General features: G+C 51.3%; 5 protein-coding genes across 5 annotated transcripts; 2 read left to right on the top strand and 3 right to left on the bottom strand.

The window, feature by feature from the left end:
• Positions 1 to 756: 756 nt before the first annotated feature.
• Positions 757 to 2,644, top strand: IAR55_004684 (uncharacterized protein; the record flags this gene model as incomplete). The annotated part of the gene is made up of 6 exons (XM_066947781.1): positions 757 to 878; positions 931 to 984; positions 1,108 to 1,768; positions 1,828 to 2,024; positions 2,082 to 2,294; positions 2,350 to 2,644. The coding sequence occupies 6 exons, from the start codon at positions 757 to 759 to the stop codon at positions 2,642 to 2,644; spliced, it is 1,542 nt and encodes a 513-aa protein (XP_066802195.1).
• A 210-nt stretch (positions 2,645 to 2,854) lies between these two features.
• On the bottom strand, positions 2,855 to 5,734 carry IAR55_004683 (uncharacterized protein; the record flags this gene model as incomplete). The annotated part of the gene is made up of 13 exons (XM_066947780.1): positions 2,855 to 2,882; positions 2,935 to 3,155; positions 3,203 to 3,429; positions 3,483 to 3,637; positions 3,698 to 3,907; positions 3,965 to 4,064; positions 4,131 to 4,345; positions 4,396 to 4,461; positions 4,519 to 4,707; positions 4,765 to 4,885; positions 4,936 to 5,528; positions 5,595 to 5,611; positions 5,681 to 5,734. 13 exons carry the CDS (start codon positions 5,732 to 5,734, stop codon positions 2,855 to 2,857), a joined length of 2,196 nt encoding a protein of 731 aa, XP_066802194.1.
• A 285-nt stretch (positions 5,735 to 6,019) lies between these two features.
• IAR55_004682 (uncharacterized protein) lies at positions 6,020 to 7,560 on the top strand (the record flags this gene model as incomplete). Its single annotated transcript, XM_066947779.1, has 5 exons — positions 6,020 to 6,170; positions 6,229 to 6,442; positions 6,504 to 6,679; positions 6,733 to 6,998; positions 7,063 to 7,560. 5 exons carry the CDS (start codon positions 6,020 to 6,022, stop codon positions 7,558 to 7,560), a joined length of 1,305 nt encoding a protein of 434 aa, XP_066802193.1.
• A 191-nt stretch (positions 7,561 to 7,751) lies between these two features.
• IAR55_004681 (uncharacterized protein) lies at positions 7,752 to 8,547 on the bottom strand (the record flags this gene model as incomplete). Its single annotated transcript, XM_066947778.1, has 5 exons — positions 7,752 to 7,874; positions 7,957 to 8,112; positions 8,179 to 8,328; positions 8,400 to 8,477; positions 8,530 to 8,547. The coding sequence occupies 5 exons, from the start codon at positions 8,545 to 8,547 to the stop codon at positions 7,752 to 7,754; spliced, it is 525 nt and encodes a 174-aa protein (XP_066802192.1).
• A 425-nt stretch (positions 8,548 to 8,972) lies between these two features.
• On the bottom strand, positions 8,973 to 16,395 carry IAR55_004680 (uncharacterized protein; the record flags this gene model as incomplete). Its single annotated transcript, XM_066947777.1, has 13 exons — positions 8,973 to 8,997; positions 9,058 to 9,154; positions 9,246 to 9,681; positions 9,740 to 9,754; positions 9,825 to 10,017; positions 10,085 to 10,181; positions 10,570 to 10,670; positions 10,747 to 10,821; positions 10,889 to 11,762; positions 11,814 to 12,282; positions 12,342 to 12,878; positions 13,138 to 14,124; positions 14,173 to 16,395. 13 exons carry the CDS (start codon positions 16,393 to 16,395, stop codon positions 8,973 to 8,975), a joined length of 6,129 nt encoding a protein of 2,042 aa, XP_066802191.1.
• Between the last annotated feature and the right edge of the window lie 665 nt (positions 16,396 to 17,060).

Genomic DNA, 17,060 nt, shown 5'->3' with positions numbered 1-17,060 from the left:
CAATCTTCCGGTGTACATCGAGCAATCGCTCAGCGGATAGAATGAACTTGAAACGGGTGGACGACGCAACGGTGACGATCGCGAAAGACGCTTCTGACGCTATCGCTTTGCATTGCTAATCATGTTTCCGGCTTAGCGATTGACCTCTGATGACGTCCACCATCCATTGCCATCAATTCAGCCATGCCAAGTGCTCTGCGCTGATCACGCGTGGCTCACGAGAGCGATCTGCGAGGCCAAAGAACAAGAATGATCTGCGATCTGTGCTTTGACTTACTTGAGGTTGTGTAGCCGGCACTAAACCAAGATATACGCCTTCGACAAAGACTGAACACCAGATATGCCCGTCGGGACATGTTCAGTTGCCGCACATATGCAATGACTGAACGTCTTTTGATGATGTGATCAACGCAGATGAGAAGCCAAGGATTCCCGTTCGAAACGCAATGGAGAAGCGTTTTTTTTTACTTGGCAAACTGCCTTGCGTGTCAGAAGGTGCCGTCATGAGCGCTTGGCGTTGACATCTCTTCGCTGTTCATTTGAGATCTCAGCGGTGCTTGATTGTATTAAAATGACCAATATCTCTCAATGTCGCCATATAGAACCACTTGGTCGACCTTTTCGATCTATGCATCTTGGGTACGATGGATTCAGAAACAAAACGATGTCCAACTATATAAGGTGAAAATCGCGGATCAGCGACATGACTTATCTCGCACCTTTGTCCGTTCTGTGCAGTAGAGCTATCAACGCGCCATGTCTGACCTCAAAGAAGAGATTCAGCATCCGGACCAGTTCCCTCCTGCGACTGAAGAGGACGCAGGGCTCGTCATTGCTCAAGATTGGACAGCGGCTGAAGAACGCGCAGCCAAACGAAAGTGAGCCCTACTTTCTCACGTCTTTCGAGAAGTCACGCTGACCATATTGCAGACTTGACTTCACCATCATGCCATTGATGACTTTGGGCTTCTTCTGTCTCCGTGAGTGATGTTTACTGACACGACTGGGGAGACTAACTGATCTCTTTTGCCAACAGAACTGTTCGTTGATCTCTGTGGCATTCAATTGGATGTTTGAATCCCAAGACTGATTGACCTGCACTTTTAGCGATCGAGGGAACATTAGTAACAGTTTGACGGACAATTTCCTTCAAGATGTCGGTATCACCCAAAATCAGTTCAACGTCGGACAACAGATGCTGTCTCTTGGAATCGTCCTGTTCGAGATCCCGTCCAACATGATCCTGTACAGAGTCGGACCCGGTAAATGGTTGACTCTGCAATTATTCCTCTTCGGCACCGTCGCGACCTTCCAAGCTTTCCAGCACAGCTATGGATCCTTCATCGCCACGCGATTGTTATTGGGTATCACCGAGTCGGGTTTCATCCCTGGTGGTCTCTGGACTCTGTCCACTTGGTACACTCGAAAGGAAACGGCAAAGAGAGTCATGTTCTTTTACTTTGGTAATCAGTTCGGACAAGCATCGTCCAAACTACTAGCCTACGGTATCCTACACATGAGAGGCCTCGGCGGAAAATCGGGGTGGTTTTGGTTGTTTGTTCTCATGGGAGCCTTCACTGTTCTGTCTGGAGTTGTTCTCGGCCTCTTTCTCCCCGATTCGTTCAAAAGCCCCACCAGTACATTCCTTCCGAAGAGACGAGTGTTTGACGAGAGAGAACTTCATATTCTCCGAACCCGTGTCTTACTAGATGATCCCATGAAGGGGAAGAAGAAGAAGCACATTGGTGTGCCTGCTTTCAAAAGAGCGGTGAGCTGTCTGCGTTTGTCCTTGGCATCGATCAGAACGCGCGGCTGACCGTTCCGCAGTTCACCAACTGGCGACTCTGGATACACTTCTTCATTAGTTTCAGCAACAACGGTCCTCAGCGCGGTTTCGACACTTACTCCCCTACCATGGTCAACAGCTTTGGGTTCGCCCCCCTCACCAGTAACGCCTTGGCCTCGGTCGGTTTCTACCTGCAGATCCCTGTATCGTTTACGTTCAGTTACGTCTCAGATCATTTGTAAGTTCGCCGACGGACCTTGACATACCAGAGAGTGACTGATGGGCACTCATCCAGCAATCGACGTGGAGAGACCGTGATGGCTGGCTTCACCTGCCACCTTTTGGGTTACGTCTTCAACCGCGTCTTCACGGAGGTCAACAGTCGCGGTGCTCGTTATTTCGGTGTCATCTGGACTCAGACATTCGGGACCTTCTCCCATCCCCTCAATATCGCTTGGATGTCGTTGACCTGTCGAGACTCCGAAGAACGAGCCTTGGCGATGACCATGTGAGGTCATTCCCCGACAAAGATCGTCCACCGCTGTGCTGATATTCTTGCTTAGGGCTATTATGGGTGGGAATATCGCTGGTATCTACGGCGCCCAGATCTTCCGTTCCGAAGACAGACCTCGATACAGACGGGCTTTCAGCGTCGGTATCGCTGTGCTTGCAGTGGGCCTCGCGTTGGCGACAATCCGATTCGTGGATGACAAAATCCGACGACGTCGTTCAAGCCCAACCATGGGAGAGACCGCAAGTTCCGTCGGCGAAGAAAGTGGTCCTACTTCACCGGCCATGAAGCGAGACGGCAACGATTCAGATTACATTAGGAAGACCTCGAAAGACCCCACCGTCTAGACTAGCGACAGACCGTACAATTTAGTGATATCAAGGCTCACCAGCAAGTAGGATAAACAGCCAATGTGTTGTCAATGTAGATGTGATCCGCTTGAAATCTCCGACTGAGCGTGAGCGATGACAATGAAATGAGCTGGGCCTTTCATGAAATTGGAGTAGTCTTTCATCACATGGGCAAGTCAGAAAGGTTGAAGGGCAACGTAAATACGACTAGAAGCCTTTGAACATGTTATCCCAGCTAGTGAACAATTAGCTTAAGAATAACTTAGAAATATTTGTGTCTGACTCACTCCAGTTGCGCCGGGTTTTGCATAGCGGCATTTGGCAAAGACGGATAGACCAGATTTGGGTCGTCCAGCACCCCAAAGAAGGAAGGCAAGGTAAATTGAATCACATTGTTGGGGTCATCCGAAGCAAACTCGAGGTCATTCGCTTCTACACCTCGGTCGTTTAGGTCTATCATGAATTTCTCGATTGCTGGAAGGTCGCCAGGTGGATCGTGAAACAGTGCCTGTCGCAGAGTGAACAGAAGACACAGCCGGTAGCATTGTGACTCACCTCTGACATCGCCCTGATAAACAATCTACCCCGAGCAACGCTCAGAAGCCAGAAGTGCTGTGTGTCACTGGGGCCCGGCGGCTTTGCCTTCGCAAACAGATCAAGAGAGGACTCAAGTTCAGCGCGAATGCGAACCCTTTCGTCCGCCATGAAACAGCCGTGGATGAAGAGAAGAATGGCAGCCGAGACGTGATGAGAAAAAAAGACGAGGGCCAGATAACCGATTTCTAGATCGCCATCAATTATGAAGCAGACACTTGCCAGCATGGCAAGCACTCACTGTATGTCCTATGCTTCTCCTGGACCTCCTTGTGTCCCTTGATGATCGTTCGAGCAGCAGCCAATGCCGCAGCTTGGGAGAATGCATAAGTCTGGTCAGAATAACTGCGGAGGAAGAAATGCCGGTGCAGGCGGATAATTCGCTGCTGATATGACCTGAAAATTCCACCTGGGTCAATCCGACAAAGCGAGTTCTCGGGAAATTAGTGAGCTTACCCATGGAAAGATTCGAGCAGTACATCCTCTACTTCCTTGAGCTGATGACCAGATCTAAGGCTAAGGAGCTCGAAGTCTCCTTGGCGCACTTCACTGTCTATCGCTTGGACCACTTCTGGTGTAAGCGTCGCCGGATCCCGAACTGATTGCGAGATAGCTGTCCAGAAGTGGGCAACCCGGAAACCATGAATCTGCCAAATGGTTTCGGTGCTAGGATGACGGCATATTAAGCATTCTTGTCGAACTGTCTTCATAAATCTGACTCACAGCACGAATGAGGGGTGGGGCTCTTGATGTGTATACTTCGAGCGAGGATTCCACAAGTCCTGGTCACGGAAATTGCGAGGACGGGGAGTAGTCACCAAGTCTGAAGGTATGTTTGCATTTGAGTACGTCTCAGTTCAAGCAACACCAGGCCAGTAAGGACACTTACCACCGAATGTATACATTGGTCGAACGGTGTCGCCCCCTCTACGATCTGTCTCTATAGCTTCCATGACCTGGTCCACGAATACAAGATTGTGCGTCAATCGCGAAGACCATTCTCGTACAAAGAGAGGGGAATTCGGGGGAAAAGCAAGATCGGAAGGGAGTTCCTGGTCCGGTGTTTCGTCTGTAATAAGGTGAAGCCGAAGCTGCTTGCAAATGCTGCGACGTGTGAGCCTGCATGGTATACAGGAAGCTCTCTGTAGACTTACCTGATCGCCAACTCACGCCATAGCAGGCCAGTCCTCTTTTGGGATCCTATCATCCATCCAAACTGCCTGTGAAACATATCAGTTGGTGCCTGTTAGATCGGTGTTGGAATGGGATATACTTACTGTTGGCTCACAAATACAAGTAGAGCCTGGAGTATCCGAAATTGGGGCTCGTGCAGTGCTCTTGCGCAGTGTAATGCCAGGTCGAAAGCTGTCTCAAGGTGTCCTTCCATTGGCCGTAGCAATACATCGTCCGATGCGAGAATGTTGGCATCGAGTTGGTCGTCAGAAAGAAGCGAGTGGAGCGATGCTCTGTAGGCTAGCTGAGCACAAGCACCAGAGGTGGACTTGCGGACCAACGAAACTCACCTTGAGATAGCGATCAGCAGAGCTAGCCATGCAGGATCAATCAGAAGAATATCGGCACTGGACCGAACGCTAGTGAACTGTTGTATCTCCATCTCTAGAACATCACGTTGAACGAAGTGCCCTGTCACCCACTCAGCGAGCGGTAGCGATGAGCAATCGAGGACGACTTACAGTATGCCCCGTCGTGGTCATGGTGATGATCGATCAATACTGAGAGCATATCGTCCTTCGGTATACTCGATACGATGTCGTATATCATTTGTTCGGAGTGAGGTGGACGAACGGCGCCATCGACACCGACGAAGATGTTTGGCCACAGGTTGTTGTGAAATGGCGCGTCAGTTGTAGGGTTGAAGGACGGTCCGTTGGGGCGCGAACTGGTAGACCCTCTAGAGAGGTCGTCCAGTGCCAAGAACGTCTTGTCAAGGGTGGTCGAGCGGGGCGTGCCAGACGACGGTGTACTGTCCGCTGGTCTCGAAGGGCCAGACAGGTTTGTGTACGAAAGAGTGGGCGGATTGGGGAACACCGACGGGGCAGTAGGTGGATTTGTTTTGACGAGATTTACTAGCTCCCCGATATGACCTTCCAGTTCCTTCATCCTGTCCTTGAGTGACTCCACCTCGACACTGGGCGGGATGTCGATCCAAGCCGGAGGAGCACGGTTGTGAGGATTACCGTCGATGTACTCGCACTTATCGCTCTCGTTCCGAGTGCGACAATTGTAACAGGGCAAAGTCCTGTCACATCTGACCTTGCGCTTGTTGCTAGATCCCGGGACCAATCAGCCAGGAGAGCTGACCTGATCAGAGTGACAGGCTTGTCTGACTCACCAAGCCAAGCAGGAAACCTTGAGAAACGTGTTCACATCAGGTCAATCAGTCGGCCAAACGCGAAGCAATGTTCGGGTGATGCTCACGGTGACCCTCCTCCTCTTCGGAGCCCGAGGTGAAGGTGATTCTCCGCTGCTCATGTTGACATGGACTTGACCAAAACTCCTACCGATTGATCTCATCAAGTTGTGGAGAAGATGGAGAAAAGATAGATACAAACAGGCAACTGAAGAGAAGAGATGTGACCGAAGCTGGATTCCCGCGGTGACCGATCGGTTGAACCGATATCTCCGTCGGTCGTGTGGCAGTATCGCCGAGAACGAGGTAGTGGTTTTAGCCATAGCTTGTATAAGAAGGACAAGGAAGAAGCCAATGCGGGCAGTGGATTTTCAGTTCTCTACAAAAATCAAAGCAGAGCTACCACCATGAGCAACCAGGATGTCGAGGCATCTCCTTCTCCAACCTTCGCCAACAATCTTGACGCAGAAAAGCGAAGTAAACAAGTCAACGACGATCCCATCTTCCCGGAAGGTGGCATCGCCGGCTGGTCAAGTGTGATCGGATCTTGGTTCTTGAGTAAGTTCTTCCATCTCGATCTGAGCAGAACACAATCTGATGTTTCTTTCTCACTCAGTACTTGGCACCTTCGGTACCGCTAATGCCTTTGGGGTGTTCCAATCGTATTATGTTCTGGTCAAATATCCTTTCGAAACCAGCTCGACCATCGCTTGGATCGGTTCCATTCAGATGTTCCTACTTTTCATGATGGGCGCAGTCGCCGGTCCACTTTTCGACAAGGGCTACTTCTACCTTCTTGTGATCACCGGTGCTAGCTTGCATATCGTCAGGTGAGTCAACATTTCCATCATGCTGAGCCCGAAGCTGACTAATGTACCTACCTACTTGAAGCTTCTTCATGATCTCGTTGTGTAAATCCTTTTGGCAAACTTTCCTGGCTCAAGGAGTAGCTGCAGGCATCGGCATGGGTCTGATCTTCATCCCCGCAATTGGTCTTCCCAGTCAATACTTCAAGAGGAAGAGAGGTTTCGTTTCTGGCTTGATTGTGACGGGGTCCTCTTCTGGCGGTAGGTTGTAGTTCTTCACAACGATGAGCAGGTAGCTGACCACATGCCCCTAGGTGTCGTTCTACCAATCATGCTCAATAAGCTGATCACCAAAGTCGGCTTCGAAAGAGGTGTTCAGTACACAGGATGCCTGCTCGTAGCCTGCATGGTACTTGGCATAGGCTTGTCCCGGCCGTTCGGAGGTGTTCGTGCTCGTAAAGGGGACGGCGGGGCCAAACCAGATGTCAAGGCATTCTTCAAGGAACCGGCATACGTTCTCCTCTGCGTAGGAGTCTTCTTCATGACCTGGGGTATTTTTTTTCCCATTCAGTTTCTTCAAGTGAGTCACCATTTGAATGATGCCCACAAGACAGGTAAGAACATTGACAAGGCCACCTGACTAGTATTTCGCTCATTTGACCGGAACTTCCGAGAATCTCACCGTCTACATGGTCGCCATTCTCAACGGCGCTTCCGTTGTCGGTCGAACTGTACCCAACATGATTGCTGATAGATTTGGGCCTCTCAACTTGTTCACGATCATGTGTTTCATCAGCTCCGCTCTGTGCTTCGCCTTCTTCGGTGCCGCACACAGCACAGCCGGTCTCGTGGTGGTGGCAGTGCTTTACGGAGCAGCTTCTGGTGCATTCGTCTCCCTCCTGACTCCTTCAACCATGACCATGGCCAAAAGTCAGAACGAAATTGGGACCAGAATCGGTGTGGGCATGGTTGGTCTTTCACTCGCAGCCTTGACTGGCAGCCCCCTGGGTGCCGCCATCCTCGATTCAAGAGGCTACGGAGCTTGCATCGCTTGGGCTGGGGCCATGGGCGCTTGTGGATCCTGTCTGTTCGCTTTGAGTAGATTCTTCATGGCGAAAAGTAAGGGCTCCTGGAAGGTCTAGGTCTCATCTAGCCTGCAAAGATAGTCCGAAAGCTGAACATTTCGATTACTTCGTCTGTCGTATAACCAAATATGCATGATGACTTCGTATTCGTTCGCTTCTCAACCTATGTCTTCAACTTCATAGCGGTTATAATCTGGCGTTCGGCCATAATCAGTGGCGTCCCAGCTTGCCTCAGTCGGATATCCCACTCACGCTACTTTCTGCAATCCCTCGATGAACGACATCACCGTAGTCTCCAAAGAGCCCTGGTTGGCATCGGCAACACCCTCGACAAGAAGGACGAAAGTAGCTGTTCGAGCAGCGATGATGATCTGAAGTGAGTTTGGAATTTGACATATTTAATCAGCTCGATTCGCATCTTCTCCAATGACATCGATTTCTCTCCCCACTCACTTTACCGTCTAACTCGGCGACGATCGAGTCGGCGTTCCCATTCTTGACCGACGCACTGCCCTCGCTTCCCAATTTGATGTTCTGAGGAGCGGGACCGTCTCCATTGGCAGTGGTGGGATCATTTTGTCGAGCGAATGTCAACATACCGTCGAGAATCTGTTGAAATGGTATACTTTCAGCATCTGGCCGGTATGCACAGAAAGACGAAACAGTGGATCTTACCTTTCGCACATCGTCCGGTTGGAGGTCAAATTGCTTAGTGGATGAGGCGACGCAAAGGAAGTCCGTCTCGTCATACAAAGCCGCGCGTGATACCTGATTGTTGTCCAAGAGACGATTGTTCAAGAGAGCTTCGGTATCACCAGACTCGGCCTAATGACCACTCAGCGTTCGACCCTTGCGCTGGAAACGTGGGAAACAACAGGTAGAAGCCGATGACTCACCTTGGAGTCGATCTCGGCTGCAGTAGTGTGCTCCTCGGTCGCTTCCTTGTGACCAGAGTGACGGGCAGGACCGGTGTTCTGCCAGTGAAGGTCAGCATCGGCACGCAAGGTGGACCATGTCACCACTGACCAAGTTTTGGGTGGACATTCTGACACAATGTTTGCTTTTTGCTATGGGTGTTAGAACTGAGGAGAGATGTAAGCGGAACAGACGTCATGTAGTGGATGTCGAATAAATGTGCATAGTTCAGCTGTATCCAGTCATCCGGTTACACCCAATTGACGTCACACTCGATCGGGACGACGACGACTTCTCCACTATCCATCGAGGTTCAACTTGATCATTTATCGATTGGAGGGGATCTTTACGTACGACTTGCACGTGTCTGGAGCCGCCGTAATGAGTAAGTTAGATATAAAGTTAACATTGTCATGAGGCAGATGGAAGGGCTTTGTAGATACACCCCTAGTTCGCCCGACGATGCATACTGCATGGCATTTGATTTATCGTCTATCTGCCATTCTGCAGTTTCTATTCGCAACTCATCGTCAGGCTGTCCTCGGGAAATGCCATCACGCGGCTGTGTAAGGTGGATAACTGATTGATCCATCAGCCTTCAGCGCCGATCAGAGTCAAAGTCGACTGTAAGTTGCTCACTCGATGTAACCTTCTGCGGTCGGAGTATAGAATGTGGATCGATCGTACTTTGTCAAAGGCCAATCGTTTTTGATCCGTTCGGGAAGGTCGGGATTGGCTTGTATAACGAAACGTAAGTGCATGTGCATCTGCATCTGCATCAAGACAGAGCTCTGTTCCACAATTGAAAGCATTGGTCAAACACTCACGGATGAACCAACGTCCAAACGCGATCAGATCGTCGTATTTCTCCGCGTGGGTTCTCGCCTTTTCAGGTGTATATCCACCGGCAACGATGAACGCCCTTCCATGCTTAGCGACAACATCCCTGATCTCATCCAACGTGTCTTCCTCTTTCACCTCCTCCTCGGCGGCATCCGTAGACCCCTCGATACGCCCTTCGATAGCGTGAATATATGCTAGAGAAGGTTGAGCTTTAACCACACTTTCGACGAAGGAGACGAAGACGCTCAATGGGTCGGATTCTCGCATCCCTTGGAATCGACTGTAGGGGGAGATTCGGACGCCTACACGATCCCCTCCGATGGCGGAACTGACGGCGTTGATGACCTCGATAGGGAATCGGAATCGGTTCTCGAGCGACCCGCCATAAGCATCGGTCCGGTCATTAGAGACACTTTGGATCTGATAAGCACTTGGTGTAAGAATCGGCTCCACTTCTGTTTTCTACGACACGTCTTACAAACTCGTCCAGAAGCTATGCACGTGGAAGTATAGTAAGTATGCGTATAGATACGTGATGTATTCGATCAGGAGACCGCACTCACATATCCATTTGCGCAATGTATTTCCACACCATCGAACCCAGCCTCGATCGAGTTGATCGCCGCCTGACGGAAATGTTCCACGAAGCGTCTGATGTCCTCACCACTCATAGGTGTGACTTTGTGCGCGCCAGGAGGCCATGATTGCCCGTTGGGCGAGTAAACTCTAGGAACGACATCTGGATCGGCCATTCGACTGGGTGCAAAGACGTCAGCGATTGACTAATAACATAATCTTGTGAAGGGGCTGAGTTTGTATTCACCCCGCGCCGTAGAGCTGACAGAAGATCTTGCCGTTCTTGGCATGTACGCCGGCGGTGATTTTCTTCCATACAGCTATCTGTTCTTCATTGCAGATGCCTGGACAAGCCGTCAATCTGTCAGTACATGAGATCGAGGGGGGAATTCAAGGTGATGGGCAAAGCAAAGCATCACGGTGGAATCTAACGACTGCTTATTCAGTTTTGGATGATTATCGATCAGCTTACAGATCGGCTTACTAACAGAGTGACAACCAACCCCATATTGCTAATGTAAAGATAAGATGTTTCATGCAGATCTGCCAACTCCATCGTTTGTTCCCGTACTGTACAGTACAAGCGGCATGTACAGGTCTACAACCGACTACTCTTGTATTATAAACAACTGTTGTGGTCACCCCTGAATACGGAATGAAAAAGGTCCAAGAACTACCATTCTCAATACCGTAAGGGTTCTAGGAAACTACAGATGACCAAGCCTATCGCACCGTCTTCCGCTCTCCCAACCAGCACCCCATCATCGTCCACTCCGACCTCGGGATAAGGGAACGAGGGTAGTTCGTCAATACGACCCACTTCGTGGAATACGCTAGCAGAAGGCATGCGTCAGCAGTTGGCAAGCCCGTCACAAGCAGTCTATTGCGCGATCGTTTCGCGAAACTTACTCAATCATATCTCCAGATGACATAGGCAGAAATTTGAGTCCTCTGTACTTTTTGTTGCCTAGCTCCAGTGGATCACTGCCACAAGACATCATTAGCCAAGACTCTACTTCTCACTCTGCGCATTGAGAGTGACACCACTCACAAGTCCGCAACGCAAGCACATTGATACATGACCTTCTCATTCCTCCACCCTTCTGCTACATCAATCTCTTTACCACTTTTCTTGGAACGGGCCGTGGAGACGGAAGATACTGGAGAACCCGACGATGACGAACGAGTAGCAGACGCTGTGAATATCGCGGTGACGGCAGGATTGCTTGAACCACTTTTGCGTCTTGCCTCCTCTGCTCTTTCCAAATCACCAAACCCTAAACCGGGATTGGTCGAAGCCAGTGAAATATGCGAACCGGTCATCTCGTGGTCATAAGACGCATTGTCGTAAGGATTGACCGCAGAATGCGCAGATGAAGCTGCATATCCCCGAGGATCAGATGTCGATCTTGGCTGATCTGTGAGCTTGAACGATTTCGTGGGCGATAGGCCCAAGCCTTCAAACATCGACTTTCCACCGTCAGCCGCAATCTGAGGCAGCCCCCACGACATCCTGCTTGACGCGTCGGAAGACATGGACATTGAGCTCGGTCTCAACCCAGACGAGTGTCGAGGCGATAAAGGCGGGCGTACAGCACGATCCACCTTCGGTACACTAGTCTTCGAATTGCTGCGCCGCAGCAGACTGAACCGTGAGAATTCTTTGCCTTCTTTGACGGGAGACACTGCAGAAGTGGTAATGATGGTAGGTCCAGTCTGACTTCTCAGCGAGGAAGAGCGGAACCTTCCTCCGGATCGCAACGCAGGGCTACTCGGTCGAGAATCAGACGAAGACGATGGTGATGTTATAGAAGCCGAGTGACGTAACGCGTGTACAGGTGTAGGACTCGCTGAACGGACCACGGATTGGTCGTTATGTCTCGAGTCACCATTGAATGTTGCTATCCTCGATGGAACACCACGGGCTTTGCATACAGGTCAGCTATAACTCGCTGAAGATGAAGCGATTCACTCACTCGGTTTGGTACACTGGAAGTGCTCCATCGCCTCTGCATAAGGGGCCCAAGAATCATGCCAAGTCTTTACAATTCCTCTTGAGGTGCTGACGTCAATCGGATCATCGCTAGCGTTAAGACTTTGCGGTGGTTGAATCCATGTTTTGGCGAATGATGAGAGCCGTCCACGAACAGCATCATGATATTTCGTCTGAGCTCTGGCAAATGCCACCACAGCGATGTCGAGGATGCGCATGTAGCCTTCCGCGAAAGCTGGTAGCTCCTCAACGAGTTGTGTATGAAGAGCGACAAAGTCGACAGCACCCTGTGCAAGAGTCCTATCGATGGCTTTCTTTGTCACCCGAAGTGCGTGGTATCGAGTGTAGTCAGGCAGCTTTGAATCCCTCTTGTTGATTACTTTGCGAGGGTTGACTGATATTTCAAGCAGTTTGCCGAATGTGGGGATGATCTGATGCTTCACTTCATCGTTCTGAACAGCGCGATCAATCAGCTCGAAATGCACGTGGGCGATCCATCCACGAGACTCACGAGACGGCCCCACTCCTCAGAGACGATTGCGTCAATCACCCTTCTAAACTCTAGAAGTCTCTGGTCCGTTGGATCAGGCGGCTCCAGCTGCACCACCCGTAGCCAAGTCTGCACCATTTCATCTTGCGCAACAAAAGTTTCCTTTGCGGCCGCAGTCCAGAAAACGATATCCTTACCCACTCGCTTGACACACTTGTCCAGTTCTTCGATTTTGGTCGCCAACTCTTTAACCATTGTCAAAGAAGACTCAGAAATCGTCGCAGGGGAGCTTGAATCCTTGCTCGAAGTACTTGAAGGAAGAGAGGTGATGGATAAGTTCTGCTTGTCCTTCCTGAAGCGTGCGAGGCCCAGCAATTTAGAGGTCGGCTGCTTCGCTTCCTTCAATGATGCCACCGTTGGCATCAATTTCTTTGATCCGATGACATGGGAAACCACATCCTTTCTCCTCTTCGACTCGTCGATCTCCATGGCGACCGCTCTCGAAATCTGCGCAGCAGTTTTGATAGCATAGTAATCAGGATGGACTGGTGTGGTGCACTGAAGTAAGTCTTCGAACAGCAAGGGATACTTGGTTATTCGTTGGACGGGTTTGATGAGCATAGAGTCGAGGTTCCACGCGTGGGTATGCGCTTTGATAGATTGCCAGCAATCGTTTAGATGCGCAGCATGTGCTGGATCCGCTTGTAGTTCCAGGAGCCTCAAGCTGGCTTGACTTTGGCGAGCACAGTAAAAGTTGTACAATGGGCGGAAGCGGGGTAACTAATCGTCAGTCCAATTCGCATGCGAAGCAACTCACCATGGTGACAAAGGTATGTCCTAAGCGATCTGTCCCAGCTTCTCCATCCCTGGCGATAGCTCCAGGCCCGGTCTCCTCATCTCCCTTAGCCTTCTCGAATGCCGAGGCAAGTTCGTCCGCAACACCGGCAAGCTGATCAATGTTCAGGAAGACCGTCTTCATGTCCACTGGCGAAAGAGGTTTTCCGACTGGAGGAGGCATCATAGGTGTGTTCATCGACGACCTCGAGCCCTTGCGTGGTGATGGCAGCGGGATCGCTTGAGACGATGCGGCGGAATTAGCACCGTTTGATCCGAAGTAACCGAGATTGAGACCATCCGAGGGACTCTTCGGTAAATGTGAAGTCGAACCTTTGTTTTCGATCGATAGGCCAGGTGTGTCATATCCACTGGATCGCTTCGTCTCTGCAGTCTGATAGGTGTATATCGAACTTCGTCTCGAGGCATCACTGGCGTTGCCTGGACTGATCGAGGAGTCGCCATTGGTGATGGTGGAATGCTGCGAGACAGGCCGGAGAAATCGATGCATGTAGGCGTCCCGCAACAGTGAGAGATCCTTTGCATATGCACGCTCAGTCGAAGCGATCTCGCGGATAAGATGAGATCTTTTGGTCATGACAATTGAAGGGGAGCTCGGCAGCAAGGGTCGAAGTGAGGGCCCTTGATTGATATCTGGACGCAGCGTGGCTGGAGGTAGTAGAGCACTGAAAGGTTCGGTTGCTGCCTTGGTTTGGGGGTTTGTGGACGCCCCTCGAGTCACTTCGCGCGATTGAATTTGATTTCGCATACCGGACAAGAAGGGCTCTTTCATGGACTCCTTGCGATCGAAAGCGTCCGCTGGAGAGGTAGACAGAGGTGTATGGCCGTTGACACCGTTGTTCGAGACACCGGATGAGCCAAAGGTCTCAGCTGAATTGGGAGTATCGCCGGGGGGTTTAGGGAGATCCTTGTCGACCGGCATGGTCAGACGAGAGAGCGAAGTCGAATGCTAATGGGATTCAGCTCCAATACGGGGTGGCGTAGTCAACGAACTCACTCTCGTTCGGCCGTCGGCTGCTGATCCTCTTCGACCTGAGTTTTGTCGGTGGTCTTTCTCCTGTCCATCTCGTTTCTGTCCCCACCCAACCGATTCTAGTCGACTGGGTCTTCTCTGCGGCGCATCGGCATCCTCATGCGCGCTATCACTCGAGCGGGTTGTCACTTGGCTCAAAGCCCAGCTTGACGCAGAGGGTGGTGCGGAGTCTTGAGAATACTCTGAAGGGACCGTCAACATCGTAAATCGGATTTCGTCAGTCGGAGTAGTGATGATCTGCGAGGGAGGGCCGGTCGCGATAGAGGGATCGTCTTGACGGTCGTTGGAAGAGGATGTGTCAAAGGGAGTTCGCATCTGCAGGCGAGTCGAAGGAGAGTCGTGGCACGACCCTGGTGTGGTGGTCTCCTCTGCTCCATTCGACGTCGGAGTATCATTGCCTCCAGAGATGGATCCTACAGACACTGATCGGGAGGGGTGGCCCTTGAAGTCTGCCAGTCCTGAGCCCTGCCGACTGATACCACGTAGAGGACTTTTGACCGGTACAGGAGGAGTGGGAATTGACGATGTAGACGAAAGGCGCGAATGCAGAAAAGGAGGCGGTGTATCGATGGTCAAGCCTGGTGACTTTCGAGGAGAGGACGAGTACGGTAGTGTAGAGAGTCGCCGAGATGGAGAAGACGTGGGAGATGCTTGAGGAGACAAGTGAGGTGACGGACGAGTGTTCTGGTGTGACGGCCGGCGAGACGGCTGTGGAGATTGCTGAGGACTTGTCATTGGGGATGGCCTTTTGTTGGTCGCCATAGTGGAAGATGTTACTTTACTAGCGCGGCTGATAGACGACGCTGCTGAGCTTCCCCTACCAAGGGAAGGTCTATCCGACCGCTTGGTGGACGGTGGCGCCGCGACAGTTTCCCCAAGCATTGCGACACCTTTTGAAGCTCGACGCGCAGCGATGGGGGACGGTGGACTACTGATAGGGTACCCATTTGGATAAAATGAGCTACCACGCGGTGAGATGTTTGGACCCGATGGAAAGGTGGTTGACGAGGGGGATGATGGAGGGGGTGGCTTTGCTGACGAAGTCCTTCTAGGTATTCGAATGTCACCAGAAGACAGCCGGGTGCTCCGGATACTTGATCCTGAGGTTGAGCTACGTGGTGAAGAAAGTTCCAGGACTCGGTCGAAGCTTGACCGCGATGCAGAACCTTCTCCTCGATGACCCATGGGTACGGATACTGGGATCCTGCTCATTGTCTGCTCTTCTTCCAAGGATACCATGGCAGGATCGCCTAAGGATGAATGATCATACACCTGTTCTCTCCTCGATGAAAAGCCCTGAGAAGATACTGAGGACGACAACTGGTGATTCGGACGTCGACCTTCGGCCGGGGAGGGCACAGTTGGAGACACGCTGTGCGTATGTGCCGGGGGCAAGCTAGGGAATGGTGGGACGAGTTCGGGTTGGAAGCTTTTCGGGCGAGAGGATGGCGATGCCTGTTTGTTTGGTGAAGGACGGGAGACAGAGATTGCTACGGTCGGATTCCCTCTCCTACCAGGCGATACTAGGCGAGAAGGTCCCGCAACGGGTAAAGATGGCATAGGAGTATTGGACTGTGGAGGCGTGATGACTGAATCCGAGGTGGATCGTGGAAAGGCTACACCGGCGTTGGGTCTGCTTGCCCAAGATCGCCTCGAGGACGCAGCCGATGGAGAAGCTGGAGTTGGATGAAGGTCTTGAGGACCGCTAGTGCCTTGAGGGAAAGGCCGAGGGCTCGAGTTCAAGGTTGGTATGTGGGAACGGGATCCATTCGGTAGACGAGCAGGCAACCCCGAAGTTGTGTCGCTTATCGATCTCCCTTCGCCCCTATCCTTCAACAAGCCCGGTACTCCCATTCCGATGACCCTCGATTTTGTGCCCATCCCGGCCTGATCTTCTCTCCTCTCTGTCAAATTCTCCTCCGCGAAGTCCTCAGCAGTAGATCCTCGCCTAGATTGTCCTCCGTTGGAACTGTGTGAAGGGGTGATTGGCGGGCGAGGAGACGATCTTGGGGGAGTGGTAGGAGTGGAGTTTGCTGACCTTGCCTCGTACTGCTTGACGGCGTCGGAGACTGATGGAGTACGTTTATAGCTAGGCGATCCACGGACGGTAGCAGGTGACGGAGTATGTGGAGGTTGTCGAGGTGCTGGTGTTGATAGGGAAGTGCAAGAAGACGAAGCTGTCGGCATGTTGGGCAAGCATGTAGGGGTGTGTGTGTTTGTATGTGTGAGAGAGAGAGAGAGCGAGAGTATTGTTGTCTAATCCGGAATATGGTGTTTAACAATGGCAACGTGTTTTGTGTGAGGTGATTTGCAACCTCGGTAGATCACCGCCCGATCGCAAAGGCGGTGCGAAACCGGGGCGTTCTCCACATGCATCAAGCAGCAATGGTCATGGAGAGCACAAAGTGGGTCCTGTCGGACTTTTCGAATGCCGTGAGAGAGACAATAGGTCAAACAGGTTTCGGGGATTATAAGTGTCTTGGAACAAGGCGAGGAAAGGAACAAGGACAGAAAGAGTCAGCTCAAAGGATAACGTGTCGGTGATCAAAGTTGTTGCGATGGTGTCATAGCAGACGTCGAACTCACCCGTGGTAGATATGGGAGAGTGAGCGAGCCTCTTCTGTGGACAAGCTGGTAGTTGTAGATATCAAGGAGATAGCGAGGTGGAAGAGATGTTGTCCACAATTGAGTATGATGGAGGGATCATTATCACTGTAATCAATCGAGAGAGAGAGATTACGTAAATGCCGCATTCAACCTGACTTCCGCATCCGACGTTCTTCGTCTTCTTGTTCGACATCCTCCATTCATTCAATTCATCGCATCGACTTGCTATCGTTAGATATCATTAT

Source organism: Kwoniella newhampshirensis, chromosome 8 (genome assembly GCF_039105145.1).
Source record: "Kwoniella newhampshirensis strain CBS 13917 chromosome 8, whole genome shotgun sequence".
NCBI lineage: Eukaryota > Fungi > Basidiomycota > Tremellomycetes > Tremellales > Cryptococcaceae > Kwoniella > Kwoniella newhampshirensis.
This window is presented reverse-complemented; position numbering and strand designations above follow the sequence as displayed.